This window comes from Cetorhinus maximus, chromosome 25 (genome assembly GCF_964194155.1).
Source record: "Cetorhinus maximus chromosome 25, sCetMax3.hap1.1, whole genome shotgun sequence".
NCBI classification, from domain to species: domain Eukaryota; kingdom Metazoa; phylum Chordata; class Chondrichthyes; order Lamniformes; family Cetorhinidae; genus Cetorhinus; species Cetorhinus maximus.
In genome coordinates this window covers 43,489,004-43,503,296 of record NC_135903.1, presented here as the reverse complement: position 1 = coordinate 43,503,296, position 14,293 = coordinate 43,489,004, and the positions used below count along the sequence as shown (strand labels likewise).

Here is a 14,293-nt window from a genome sequence, read left to right as displayed (position 1 = left end):
CAGGAGGTTTCCTTGCCCATGTCTGACCTGATGCCATGTGGCTTCATGGGATCCAGAGTCGATGTTGAGGGCTCCCAGGGCAACTCCCTCTGACTGTATACCACTGTGCCTCCACCTCCACTGGGTCTGTCCTGCCAGTGGGATAAGACATACTCAGGGATGGTGATGGTGGTGTCTGGGACATGATCTGTAGGGTATGATTCTGCGAGTATGACTATATTGCTTGACTCATTTGAGACAGGCTCTCCGAATTTTGTTACAAGCCCTCAGATGTTAGTAAGGATGACTTTGCATGGTTGACAGGGCTGGGTTTGCCATTGCCGGTGCCTAGGTCGATGCCAGGTGGTCCGTCCAGTTTCATTCCTTTTTATTGACTTTTTAGTGGTTGGGTACAACTGAGTGGCTTGAAGGGTCATTTCAGAGGGCATTTAAAAGTCAACCACATTACTGCGGATCTCGAGTCACATGTAGGCCAGGCTAGGTGAGGACAGCAGATTTCCTTGCCGAAAGGACATTAGTGAACCAGATGGGTTTTTAAAATGATAATCAACAATGGTTTCATGGTTATTAGGGCCTAACAAATTTGGTTTTTTTTTCAGGTGTGTAGATGAGGTTAGTGCAGTTGATGTAGTTTATATGGATTTCAGCAAAGCCTTTGACAAGGTCCCACATGGGAGACTTATAAAGAAGGCAAATGCACATCGGAAACAGGGTAATTTGATAATGTGGATTCAAAATTGGCTTAGTTGTAGGGGACAGATGGCGATGACAGAAGGATGCTTTAGTGACTGGAAGCCAGTGTCAAATGGCATACCAAAAGGATCTGTGCTGGGTCCCCTATTATTTGTCATTTATATAAATGACATAGATGACTATGCGGGGGGTAGGATTTGTAAGTTTACGGATGACACAAAGATTGGCCGGGTGGTTAACAGTGAGGTTGAGTGTCTTGGGCTACAGGAAGATATAGACAGGATGGTCAAATGGGCAGATAAGTGGCAGATGGAATTTAACCTGAAAAGTGTGAGGTGATACACTTTGGAAGGAGTAATTTGACAAGGAAGTATTCAATGAACGGCATGACACTAGGAAGTTCTGAGGAACAAAGGGATCTTGGCGTGTGTGTCCATAGATCTCTGAAGGCGGAGGGGCATGTTAGTGGGGTGGTGAAAAAGGCATATGGGACACTTGCCTTTATCAATCTAGGCATAGATTACAAAAGTAGGGAGGTCATGTTGGAGTTGTCTAGAATCTTGGTGAGGCCACAGCTGGAGTACTGTGTGCAGTTCTGGTTGCCTCATTATAGGAAGGATGTGATTGCACTGGAGGGGGTGCAGAGGAGATTCACCAGGATGTTGCCTGGGATGAAACATTTAAGCTATGAAGGGAGGTTGGATAGACTTGGGTTGTTTTCGTTGGAGCAGAGAAGACTGAGGGGTGACCTGATCGAGGTGTACAAGATTATGAGGGGCATGGACAGGGTGGATAGAGAGCAGCTGTTCCCCTTAGTTGAAGGGTCAGTCACGAGGGGGCATAAGTTCAAGGTGAGGGACAGGAGGTTTAATGGGAGATGTGAGGAAAAACGTTTTTACCCAGAGGGTGGTGACGGTCTGGAATGCGCTGCCTGGGAGGGTGGTGGAGGCGGGTTGCCTCACATTCTTTAAAAAGTACCTGGATGAGCACTTGGCATGTCATAACATTCAAGGATATGCGCCAAGTGCTGGTAAATGGGATTAGGTAGGTAGTCAGGTGTTTCTCACATGTCAGTGCAGACTTGATGGGCCGAAGTGCCTCTTCTGCACTGTGAGATTCGTGATTCTGAGATTATTAAACTTCTAATTCCAGATTTTTTAAATTGAATTCAAATTCCACCATCTGCCATGGTGCAATTCAAACCTGGGTCCCAAGAGACCTTGGTTCGCTAGATTAGCAGTCTAGTGACAATACCACTACGCCACTGCCATGAGGCATTCAATGAAATTCCACACAAAGATCACTGGCAAAAACAAGAGCTCATAGAATTGGAGCTAGCCTTTTGACTTGGGTTGGAAATTGGTTAAGACGCAAGACACAGAGTGGGCATAAAGGGTATGTACTCAGGTTTGAGTGATAATGACACGTGGTGTGTCATTTGGAGGCCTTAATGTTTCACCATATTTATTAATGACTTGGATGAAAGAATAAAGAAGTGTATACCCAAGTTCGCAGATGACAAAGTTACACTAAGACACTAAGTAGTGCAGATGGAGTGAAATTTGCACAGGGGCAGAGACTGATTAGGTGAATGGGCAAAACTATAGCAGATTGAATCAGTGTGGAGAGTGTGGGGTCATCCACCTTGGACCCAAGAAAGACAAATTTTAAAACATTTTCTAAATGGTGCAAAGCTAGGATTTGTAGAGGAATAAAGAGATTTGGAAATCATTTAAAGTGGACAAATACAACAAGCAATAAACAAAAAGGGTTATGGAATGTTGCCTGATATTTCAATGGCCCCAGATTACAATGGGGAGGAAGTTATGCTTCAGTTGTATACAGCCTTGATCAGGTCGCTATCCAGAATAAGACATTTCGTTTTGGGCACTGCATTTCAGGAAGAACAATGAGCCTTGCTGGAGCTGCAGTGCAGATTCACTAGAATAGTACCAGGGCTCAGAGGGTTAAATTACAAGGGCAAGTTGCACAAACCTGGCTCAATAGACCTCGTTAAGAAAATTGAGGAATGATTTGATTGACGTGTTTAAATGTTAAAAAGATTTGATAAGAAATGGTTTTTGTATGTCTACCCTCTGATGGGGAGGGGAAATATCTAGAATGGGGGCACATAATCTTAAAATGAAAGCTGGGTCATTCAGGAGGGAAATCAGGAAGCACTCTTTCATACAAAAAGGTGGTATGAATCCAGAAGCCTCTCCCCCTAAGATGCTGTGGCTGCGAAGAGACAATTGGAGTTTTAAAGACTTGAGATTTATAGATTTTTGTTAGGTTAGAATGTCAAGGATTATAGAGCCCAGACATGAAATGGAATTCACTTACAGGTCAGCCATAAATGTGTCTGATCTTGTCCCAACCTGATGACCAAAATGACCCAATAGCACCTGTACCCCAGTGTTTAGCATGGATAGAAGATTGGCTGTCTGGCAGGAGGCAGAGAGTGGGGATAAGGGGGTCATTCTCAGGATGGCGGCCAGTGACTAGTGGACTTCTGCAGGGGTCAGTGTTGGAACCACAACTTTTCACTTTATACATTAATGATCTAGATGAAAGAAATGAGGGCATTCTGACTAAATTTGCAGATGATACAAAGATAGGTGGAGGGACAGGTAGTATTGAGGAGGCGGGGAGGCTGCAGAAGGATTTAGACAGGTTAGGAGAATGGGCAAAGAAGTGGCAGATGGAATACAACGTGGGGAAGTGTGAGGTCATGCACTTTGGTAGGTAGAATAGAGGCATAGACTATTTTCTAAATGGGGAGAGAATTCAGAAATCTGGAGTGCAAAGGGACTTGGGAGTCCTAGTCCAGGATTTTCTTAAGGTTAACTTGCAGGTTGAGTCGGTAACTAGGAAGGCAAATGCGATGTTGGCATTTATTTCGAGAGGACTAGAATATAAAAGCAGGGATGTGCTGCTGAGGCTTTGTAAGGCTCTGGTCAGAACCACATTTAGAATATTGTGTGCAATTTTGGGCCCCATATCTCAGGAAGGATGTGCTGGCCCTGGAGAGGGTCCAGAAGAGGTTCATGAGAATGATCCCAGGGGTGAAAGGCTTAACATATGAGGAACGTTTGAGGACTCTGGGTCTATACTCGATGGGAGTTTAGAAGGGTGAGGGGGGATCTGATTGAAACTTACAGAATACTGAAAGGCCTGGAAAGAGTGGACGTGGGGAAGATGTTTCCAATAGTAGGAGAGACTAGGACCCGAGGGCACAGCCTCAGAGTAAAGGGAAGACCTTTTAGAACAGAGATGAGGAGAAACTTAAAAACAAAAAGCTAAAAGCTACTGCGGATGCTGGAAATCCAAAACAAAAACAGAATTACCTGGAAAAACTCAGCAAGTCTGGCAGCATCGGCGGAGAAGAAATAAGAAACTTCTTTAGCCAGAGAGTGGTGAATCTATGGAATTCATTGCCACAGATGGCTGTGGAGGCCAGGTCATTGAGTGTATTTAAGACGGAGATAGATAGGTTCTTGATTGGTAAGGGGATCAAAGGTTAGGGGGAGAAGGCAGGAGAATGGGGTTGAGAAACTTATCAGCCATGATTGAATGGCGGAGCAGACTCGATGGGCCGAATGGCCTAATTTCTGCTCCCATGTCTTATGGTCTTAACAGTGACAGCCCTGTACGCACCAGTGCTGTATCCCAGTGCTATACAGTAATAGTGGGTACAGGGCTGTCACGATATCCCAGTGAGATACATTGACAGGCATGTATTTCACATAATTATACATTTAAAAATGCTCTCTCCAGACACAAATAAAGTTTAAACAGTTAAAGGTCTGGAATTGTATTCCTGGGTGCTTTTCAGAGCAAAGCAAAATACTTCGGATGCTGGAAACCTGAAATAAAAACAAAAAATGCTGGAAAAACTCAGGAGGTCTGGCAGCACCTGTGGAGAGAGAAATAGAGTTAATGTCGAGTCCGTATGACTCTTCATTAATGATTTAGATTTCAGCCCATGATCTAGGTTGATACTTCAGTTTAGTTGTGAGGGTGTAGTATATTCTATGCAAAACAACAAAGCTTCAAAGTTTATTCATTTAAAATGTGCTTTCATGAGCTGTGAGGCTGAGATGCTAAACGAATCCATGTTCCTTCTTAAGTAGAAAAGAGAGCCCTTTTATAATTCAGTTACTTTAAACCCAAGGAGCCTGGAAATGCAGGTATGGGCCTGTTCTGTATTTCTGGCACATTCTGAGGTTATTCCAAGTAAATGAGACTTGTCCTGAGCCACTGTATTGTGTGACCTCTTAAAATGACTATCAGATGCCCAGCAGCAAGTACAGCACACAATAACTTTTGGTCATCACACTAAGGGTGTAAACGCATGAACACTTGCAGCTATGACCAAGAACGGCAACAGCAAGAATGACTCTGCTACTTGACATGGGCAGCTTTAAACTGGGCATGGTATTAATGGAACCCAAGTAATGTTTCCATTAACACAACAACAGATTCTCTGGGCGTTATCACATTGTTCAGCAGGTGTGGCAGCATCGGCGGAGAAGAGCACAGTTGATGTTTCGAGTCCTCATGACCCTTCATCAGTTCTGTTGAAGGGTCATGAGGACTCAAAACGTCAACTGTGCTCTTCTCCGCCGATGCTGCCAGACCTGCTGAGTTTTTCCAGGTATTTCTGTTTCTGTTTTTGTTTTGGATTTCCAGCATCCGCAGTTTTTTGTTGTTATCACATTGTTGTTTGCGGGAGCTTACTGTCCTCAAATTGGCCTCAGAGTTTCCTACATTCTATTGGCATCCGTCCATCTCGGGAGATGATGGATTGTGCCTGTCATGTGTTGTGGCTGTAGAGGGGCATTCATGAGTGGCAGTCCCTTTCGCAGCTGGCTCAGGTGAATAATGCTGGCCCAAGGTCGACTGATGTTTCTTCTTTCCGTCAGGCTCTCTTTTCTCAGGATGCTACAGCACAGGTGCTGGCAGCTTTCTGGTACCTTACTCACATGGACATACAAGAACAGGCATGAGTGGTAACAGGCTGCTATACTGAGTTGCCTCCTTGATGTCCACTCAGTGTACAAACCGATTAAGTTGCAACCCTGGTCACTTTTCCAATGTTTAGCCCAGTGACATTCAACAAGTGAACTGTTAACTGATCTTGAGAAACACAAAAGACAAGGAACAAAGCTGGGAACCTACTAACCTGCACAGCTCGAGTTACACCAGAGATAAAAACAAAAAACTGCGGATGCTGGAAATCCAAAACAAAAACAGAAATACCTGGAAAAAATCAGCAGGTCTGGCAGCATCAGCGGAGAAGAGTAAAGTTGACATTTCAAGTCCTCATGACCTTTCAACAGAACTAAGTAGAAATAGGAAAGGGGTGAAATATAAGCTGGTTTAAGGTGGGGGGCAGGTGGGTTGTTGGGACAAGCAAGCAGTGATAGGAGCAGATAACCAAAAGATGTCACAGACAAAAGAACAAAGAGGTGTTGAAGGAGGTGATATTATCTAAAAGAATGTGCTAATTAAGAGTGGAGAGCAGGACAAGCAAGGTAGCTCGAGTGGGGGTGGGGTGAAATAAGCGGTGGGTGGAATACATTTAAAAATAATGGAAATAGATGGGAAAAGAAAAATCTATATAAATTATTGGAAAAAACAAAAGGGAGGGGGAAGAAACGTTAAGGGGGTGGGGATGGAGGAGAGAGTTCATGATCTAAAATTGTTGAACTCAATATTCAGTCCAGAAGGCTGCAAAGTGCCTAGTCGGGAGATGAGGTGCTGTTCCTCCAGCTTGTGTTGAGCTTCACTGGAACAATGCAGCAGGCCAAGGACGGACATGTGGGCATGAGAGCAGGGTGGAGTGTTAAAATGGCAATCGACAGGGAGGTCTGGGTAATGCTTGTGGACAGACCGAAGGTGTTCTGCAAAGCGGTCACCCAGTCTGCGTTTGGTCTCTCTAATGTAGAGGAACGCCTCAACAAGGAACTTTTTCTCTTTCTCTCTAGTGCTAAGGAATGCAAGCTCCAACAACTCATCGACACCAACACCCATCCAGGACCCTCCACCCCTGCCTGTCCCTCCGTCCCCACCCGATCTTCCAACCCCAGCCCCGACCGTGTATTCACTATACCCCCTGACCTTCCCCTCTCCGACGCTGAACGTTCAGTGCTCAGCAAAGGACTTACTTTCATCCCTTACGCCCTCATCGCAATGAATTTCGGGCTCTGAATGATGCTGAACTCTTCTTCTGCTGCTTTCATCTCCGTGCTCACTTCTTTGGGCAGGAGTCCTCTCCCCGTTCAACGGATCCTTTTACCCACATCCAATATTCTCCCTCCCCCTGACCCCTCCCCCTGGATTCTTACCTTCTCTGGATCTTTTCATTGAGAACTATCAGCGTGACATGAGTTGTCTCAATTTCTCTGCTCCTCTCACCCATTTTAACCTGTCTCTCTCTGAACTTACTGCACTCTGTTCTCTCAGGTCCAACCCTAACATTGTCATCAAACCCGCTGTTCTTGTCTGGCGCACTGACCTCTACCTCGCAGAGGCTGAGCGTCAACTCGCAGACACTTCCTCCTACCTCTCCCTGGACCATGACCCCACCACTGAACATCAAGCCATTGTTTCCAGGACTGTCACTGACCTCATCTCCTCTGGAGATCTTCCTTCCACACCTTCCAACCTGATAGTCGCCCAACCTCGGATGGCCCGAGCTTCTACCTCCTGCCCAAAATCCACACACAGGACTGTCCCGGCAGACCGATCGTGTCAGCCAGTTCCTGCCCCACGGAACTCATTTCTCGCTATCTTGACTCCCTTCTCTCTCCCCTTGTCCAGTCCCTTCCCACCTACATCCGTGATTCCTCTGATACCTTACGTCACATCAACAATTTCCAGTTCCCTGGCCCCAACCGCCTCCTCTTCACCATGGACGTCCAATCACTCTACACCTCCATCCCCCACCGGGATGGTCTGAGGGCTCTCAGCTTCTTCCTCGAACAGAGGCCCGAACAATACACATCCACCACTACTCTCCTTCGTCTGAACTTGTTCTCCCACTAAACAATTTCTCCTTTAACTCCTCTCACCTCCTCCAAATAAAAGGTGTGGCTATGGGTACCCGCATGGGCCCCAGCTATGCCTGTCTCTTTGTGAGGTATGTGGAACATTCCTTGTTCCAGTCCTACTCAGGCCCCCTCCCACAACTCTTTCTCCGGTACATCGATGATTACTTCGGTGCTGCTTCATGCTCTCGTCGGGACCTGGAAAAATTTATTAATTTTGCTCCCAATCTCCACCCCTCCATCATTTTCACATGGTCCATCTCTGACACTTCCCTTCCTTGACCTCTCTGTTTCAATTTTGGTGATAGACTGTCCACCAATATCCATTACAAGCCTACCGACTCCCACAGCTACCTCGACTACAGCTCCTCACACCCCGCTTCCTGTAAGGACTCCATCCCATTCTCTCAGTTCCTTCGCCTCCGTCGCATCTGTTCTGATGATGCTACCTTCAAAAACAGTTCCTCTTACATGTCCTCCTTCTTCCTTAACCGAGGTTTTCCACTCACGGTAGTTGACAGGGCCCTCAACCGTGTCCGGCCCATCTCCCGCGCATCTGCCCTCACGCCTTCTCCTCCCTCCCAGAAACATGATAGGGTCCCCCTTGTCCTCACTTATCACCCCACCAGCCTCCACATTCAAAGGATCATCCTCCGCCATTTCCGCCAACTCCAGCATGATGCCACCACCAAACACATCTTCCCTTCACCCCCCCTGGCGGCATTCCGTAGGGATCGTTCCCTCCGTGACACCCTAGTCCACTCCTCCATCACCCCCTACTCCTCAACCCCCACCTATGGCACCTCCCCATGCAAACGCAAAATATGCAACACCTGCCCCTTCACTTCCTCTCTCCTCACCGTCCAAGGGCCCAAACACTCCTTTCAAGTGAAGCAGCATTTCACTTGTATTTCCCCCAACTTAGTCTACTGCACTCGTTGCTCCCAATGCGATTTCCTCTACATTGGAGAGACCAAACGCAGACTGGGTGACCGCTTTGCAGAACACCTTTGGTCTGTCCACAAGCATTACCCAGACCTCCCTGTCGCTTGCCATTTCAACACTCCACCCTGCTCTCTTGCCCACATGTCTGCCTTGGCCTGCTGCATTGTTCTAGTGAAGCTCAACACAAACTGGAGGAACAGCGCTTCATCTTCCGACTAGGCACTTTACAGCCTTCCGGACTGAATATTGAGTTCAACAACTTTAGATCTTAAACTCCCTCCTCCATCCCCACCCCCTTAACGTTTCTTCCCCCTCCCTTTTGTTTTTTCCAATAATTTATATAGATTTTTCTTTTCCCACCTATTTCCATTATTTTTAAATGTATTCCACCCATCGCTTATTTCACCCCACCCCCACTAGAGCTACCTTGCTTGCCCTGCTCTCCATTCTTAATTAGCACATTCTTTTAGATAATATCACCACCTTCAACACCTCTTTGTTCTTTTGTCTGTGACATTTTTTGGTTATCTCCTCCTATCACTGCTTGCTTGTCCCAACAACACCGCCCCCCCCCACTCTTCCCCCCCCGCCCCCCACCTTAAACCAGCTTATATTTCACCCCTTTCCTATTTCTACTTAGTTCTGTTGAAGGGTCATGAGGACTCGAAACGTCAACTTTGCTCTTCTCCGCCAATGCTGCCAGACCTGCTGAGTTTTTCCAAGTATTTCTGTTTTTGTTTCGAGTTACACCAAGCAGCCTTCATCCAATAAGGCAAGGAATTGGAGAAGAGACATTTCCTGTAAGCCACTGAAAGCCTAGCATTTCAACAGATGGTTGAAGCCCAGTATTTTGGAGAGGAATAAAAATGAAATTAATGTTCCCTCAGAAGAGGAAATGCATTGAGTGTTCTTATTAAACATAATGCATTGTTTGAAGTGCATTCACTGGGAGATGGGGGAGAAACAGATCAGAGTTTCTGATGGCCAAAACCTAAAAGAGTTTGAATTCTTCCGGAAAATGCACAAAGTTTCCAGAATCTAACAAAATATTTTTGAGCCTCTATTCTTGATTTTTCCCCCACAAGATCAGCTAAATTCTAAATCAAAAGGAGTAACTCAGTAGAGTGTCATTGCCAATCACATGTTAAATATCTAATCTGGGATGAAACTCATACTCCAAGACCTTAAACTGTAGATCAGCAGAAAGGACTTTGCACACAGAGACCTATACCATTTGTGCAACTCACAAACTGACCACCAGTACTCAGTCAGATCCAGGACATGAGAGAATGTCCATTCAAAATCACACTGCCAATCTCAGTGGAAGCTGCACTTTGGTCATCTCTCTGCAGCAGAGATACTTCATGCTCTTGGCAAAACGCTAACAAGTCATGCAATCCTAGATGGAACATTCAATTAGTGTAGATTGCAAAAACACACACTTGCATTTATATAGAGACTTGAATGTGGTAAAATATTCACAGAATCACAGTGCAGGAGAGGCCCTTCGGCCCATCGAGTCTGCACCAACACGTGAGAAACACCTGACCTACCTACCTAATCCCATTTACCAGCACTTGGCCCATAGTCTTGAATGTTATGACGTGCCAAGTGCTCATCCAGGTACTTTTTAAAGGATGTGAGGCAACCTGCCTCCACCACCCTCCCAGGCAGTGCATTCCAGGCCGTCACCACCCTCTGGGTATAAGACCATAAGACATAGGAGCAGAAATTAGGCCATTCGGCCCATCGAGTCTGCTCCGCCATTCAATCATGGCTGATAAATTTCTCAACCCCATTCTCCCCGTAACCTTTGATCCCCTTACCAATCAAGAACCTATCTATTTCCGTCTTAAATACACTCAATGACCTGGCCTCCACAGCCTTCTGAGGCAATGAATTCCATAGATTCACCTCTCTCTGGCTAAAGAGGTTTCTCTTCATCTCTGTTCTAAAAGGTCTTCCCTTTACTCTGAGACTGTGCCCTCGGGTCCTAGTCTCTCCTACTAATGGAAACATCTTCCCCACGTCCACTCTATCCAGGCCTTTCAGTATTCTGTAAGTTTCAATCAGATCCCCCTCATCCTTCTAAACTCCATCGAGTATAGACCCAGAGTCCTCAAACGAGTAAAAACGGGTAAAAAAGTTTTTCCTCACATCCCCCTAAACCTCCTGCCCCTCACCTTAAACTTATGCCCCCTTGTGACTGACCCTTTAACTAACGGGAACAGCTGCTCCCTATCCACCCTGTCCATGCCCCTCATAATCTTGTACACCTCAATCAGGTCACCCCTCAAGACAGTTTACAGGAGCATTATTAGACAAAATTTGACACAGAGTTATTTGGTCAGTTAACCAAAATCTTGGTCAAAGAGGTAGGTTTTGAAACCTTTTTTAGGTAGAGAGGCAGAAAGGTTTAAGGAGGAAATTTCATAAATTGGGATCCAGGCAGCTGAAGGCATGGCCACCAATGGTGGAGCATTGACAATCAGATGTGTGCAAGAGGCCAGAATGAGAGGAACAAAGATCTTCACAGATTATAGGACTGGAGGAGTTTACAGAGATAAACCAGGAAATAGAAGCTGCTGGCAAGAAATGGAACAGAATCAACACAGGAAAATTGGAAAGAGGAACCACTGACTCTTCACCTTCAATATATAGCTAAGGTGGTAAACAACTGACAACAGAATGCTGGGATGCATAACCAGAAGAGCTGAGTACAAGTCCAGACATAGTTCCCAAATTATTTTGGGAGGGTGTGGTGCAGCTCTCAACAGATCAATAATGTTCCATGTGCCAACTGTCTTACACTTCCTAATTAGACTGTGTTTTTCCTCTTGTATTTCATTTCCAAATCAAATTTCTATAATTCTTAAAGAAACTGTACCTTCAAGTGAGCAAGAGCCACTTTATTCTAACGTACTTGCACTCCAATAGTTTAATACAGTTCAAACTCTATTCCTCATATACATTGTAGCAGTTTTCAACTACTCAATAGTTGGATTGATTAAAAATAGTCAACTATTGAATATGTCAATGTGGTCAGTTCTGTGGGGAACTTGTTTCAGCTTACAGAAATACCTGGAAAAACTCAGCAGGTCTGGCAGCATCAGCGGAGAAGAGCACAGTTGACGTTTTGAGTCCTCATGACCCTTCAACAGAAGGACTCGAAACGTCAACTGTGCTCTTCTCCGCCGATGCTGCCAGACCTGCTGAGTTTTTCCAGGTATTTCTGTTTCTGTTTTGGATTTCCATCATCCGCAGTTCTTTGCTTTTATCTCTGTTTCAGCTTAGCTCATTTAAGGTAGAAGGTTGTGTTTCAAGGACTTGAGCACATTACCTACGCCTTCACTCCAGCATAGCAGTGACTGGAGTGTTGCATTATTGGAGGTGCTACCCTCTGGATGAGGGATTAAACTATTCTGATCTAGTAGGTATTAAAGGTCAGGTAGAATTGTTTGAAGCAAAGCAGAGACTTTTACCCATGCCCTAGCAAATATTTTCCCTTCGATCAAAAATATTAGCTGGTTTATCATCTTACTGCTGGATGTGGGAGCTTCCTGTGTGCTGTTACATTTTCTACATTACAACAGTGACTACACTTCAAAGTGCTTCATTGGCTGTAAAGTGCTTTGGGATGTCCTGTGGTTGAGGAAGGTGCTACATAAATCCAAGTCCTTCTTTCTCTCTATGTATTTACCTACATAACATAGAACTGCAGGGATTGATATGACTTGTAACTTAAATGCTTTGAGAATTTTCCAAGGGACTGAAAATATTTATAAAACGATGTAAAGCATTAGTCATATTTAACAATATATTTATCACATCAATATTCTTCATCACTATAAATTATTCCTTCCATCACTAACAAATTTTCAGTTTGTAGTTACACAGCTCACAATGTTCTCTCCACCACAGGCCCAAATTTGGAACGACAAAATGCTGGAATTTTCAATTCAAGTAGATGGATGACAGTTGTGTTACACAATTTCTGTCATCCATCTACTTGAATTGAATCACCCTGGTATGGTAAGTAAGGCAGAAACAGAGGACCATCCAGGATTCAGTGATCGCAATTTCAGAGTCAAGCTACACCCCAACGAAGACCTGGTGACAAATGTTCAGTAAGTTTGACATACACAGGACACAACTTGCCAAAAAGCGATTTTCATTCAGAAATTGTTCAGACTGTTCATTACACAATCCAGAAATGCACCACATCAACATAGAACAAATTCAAAAAACTCTTCTACCTCTCTGACATAAAACAGTATGCCACTTTTTGTGAAAACCAAGGTCATTTAACATTAAGACACACAGAATCTTACATTTGTAAGTGACACAATAGCCATATGTCAAACACATTTTATTAAGAGGCCACATGTCAATCCCGGTAGGACACTTACTTCAGGGTCAGAAAGTTTTGACTCAAACTCCACTTCAAGAGGCAAGAGCACAGAACCCAGGCTGACACTTTAGTGCTGGGTGCTGTCTTTTTGCAGAGGCATTAAACAGATGCTCTAACAATCTCTACAGGTGGAAGTAAGAAGTCCCATGGCATTATTCAAAAGACAGGAGAGTTATCCCTAGTGTCCTGACCCATCTTTACCCCTCAACCAATATCATGAAAACAGGCTAAACAGTGAATAATCTAATTTGCCGTTTGTGGGACCTTGCTATGTGTAACGTGACAGCTGTGCTTCCCTGCGTGATTGCAAGTACTTTAAAAGTACTTAATTGGCTGTATCGCGCTTTGGGGCGTCCAGAGAACGCGAAAGGAGCTACATAAATGTAAATGACAAATGTATAAGTCCAAATACTAGATCTAAGCAGCAATGTGAATATTTAACTTTTCTGTTGACAATTCCAGTAAAAGTGCCCTCAAAAACGCAGGGCCCTAACTGGCTGCTCTCAGTCAGGAGACAGATACTAACACAGGGATGCAGCACTTGAATGGCAGGCTCTGGGACAGGGACCTTGTGCTCCCATCAACAGCCTAACCTAATAGCGGAAGCTGGCTGAATGGATGGACACAAGGGCCAGCCAACCAGGAGCGGCCATAGCAGCAACTCCCGCCCACTGGAGCTGCCAGTCAGAGGGATTAACCAATGGGTGCGGTGGAGAGGCGGGCTTTGCGCTGTCATAGTGAGGTGAGTGCAGCGCCCTTTCCCCCGGGGGGGGGGACGGGACGGCAGCCGGCCTGAGGGGAAAAGCGGTGTCACAGGGCGGCAGCAGCCTAACATACCCTTTACTGTGTGCGTGCTCCTCTTCATTCTCACAGTCGCTACCGCACCCGTCATGCTCTTCAATTTCTTTTGTTGCTGTCTCATTTTCGTCTGCCATGATTCAGGAGGAACCACGATGAGGCGACTTCACGCAGCAACGCTGCTGCCGATTGGTCCGAGCTCCCGCCCCTTCCTCCACAACGCCATCTCTGATTAGTCAACGGCACTGGTTACGTCAGCGCGGTATGAGGCCGTGCGGGCGGGGCAGGCAAAGGGAATGCTGGGAATTGTGGTTCAGCGCCTGCGCAGCACCGCTGTGACGGGGCAGGTGAAAGGTCACACAGGACTACAAGTGCCAGAATGCAATGCGGTTAA

At 45.5% G+C, this 14,293-nt stretch overlaps 1 protein-coding gene across 1 annotated transcript in view; it reads right to left on the bottom strand.

Annotated features, from left to right (window-relative positions):
• The window catches only part of nmt1a (N-myristoyltransferase 1a), an 83,272-nt gene extending 69,148 nt beyond the window's left edge, over positions 1-14,124 (bottom strand). The window contains exon 1 of the mRNA XM_078529863.1: positions 13,939-14,124. Within this exon, the coding sequence (XP_078385989.1) occupies positions 13,939-14,036 (98 nt within the window). The 5' untranslated portion in view covers positions 14,037-14,124. The remainder of the gene's footprint in view (positions 1-13,938) is intronic.
• Between the last annotated feature and the right edge of the window lie 169 nt (positions 14,125-14,293).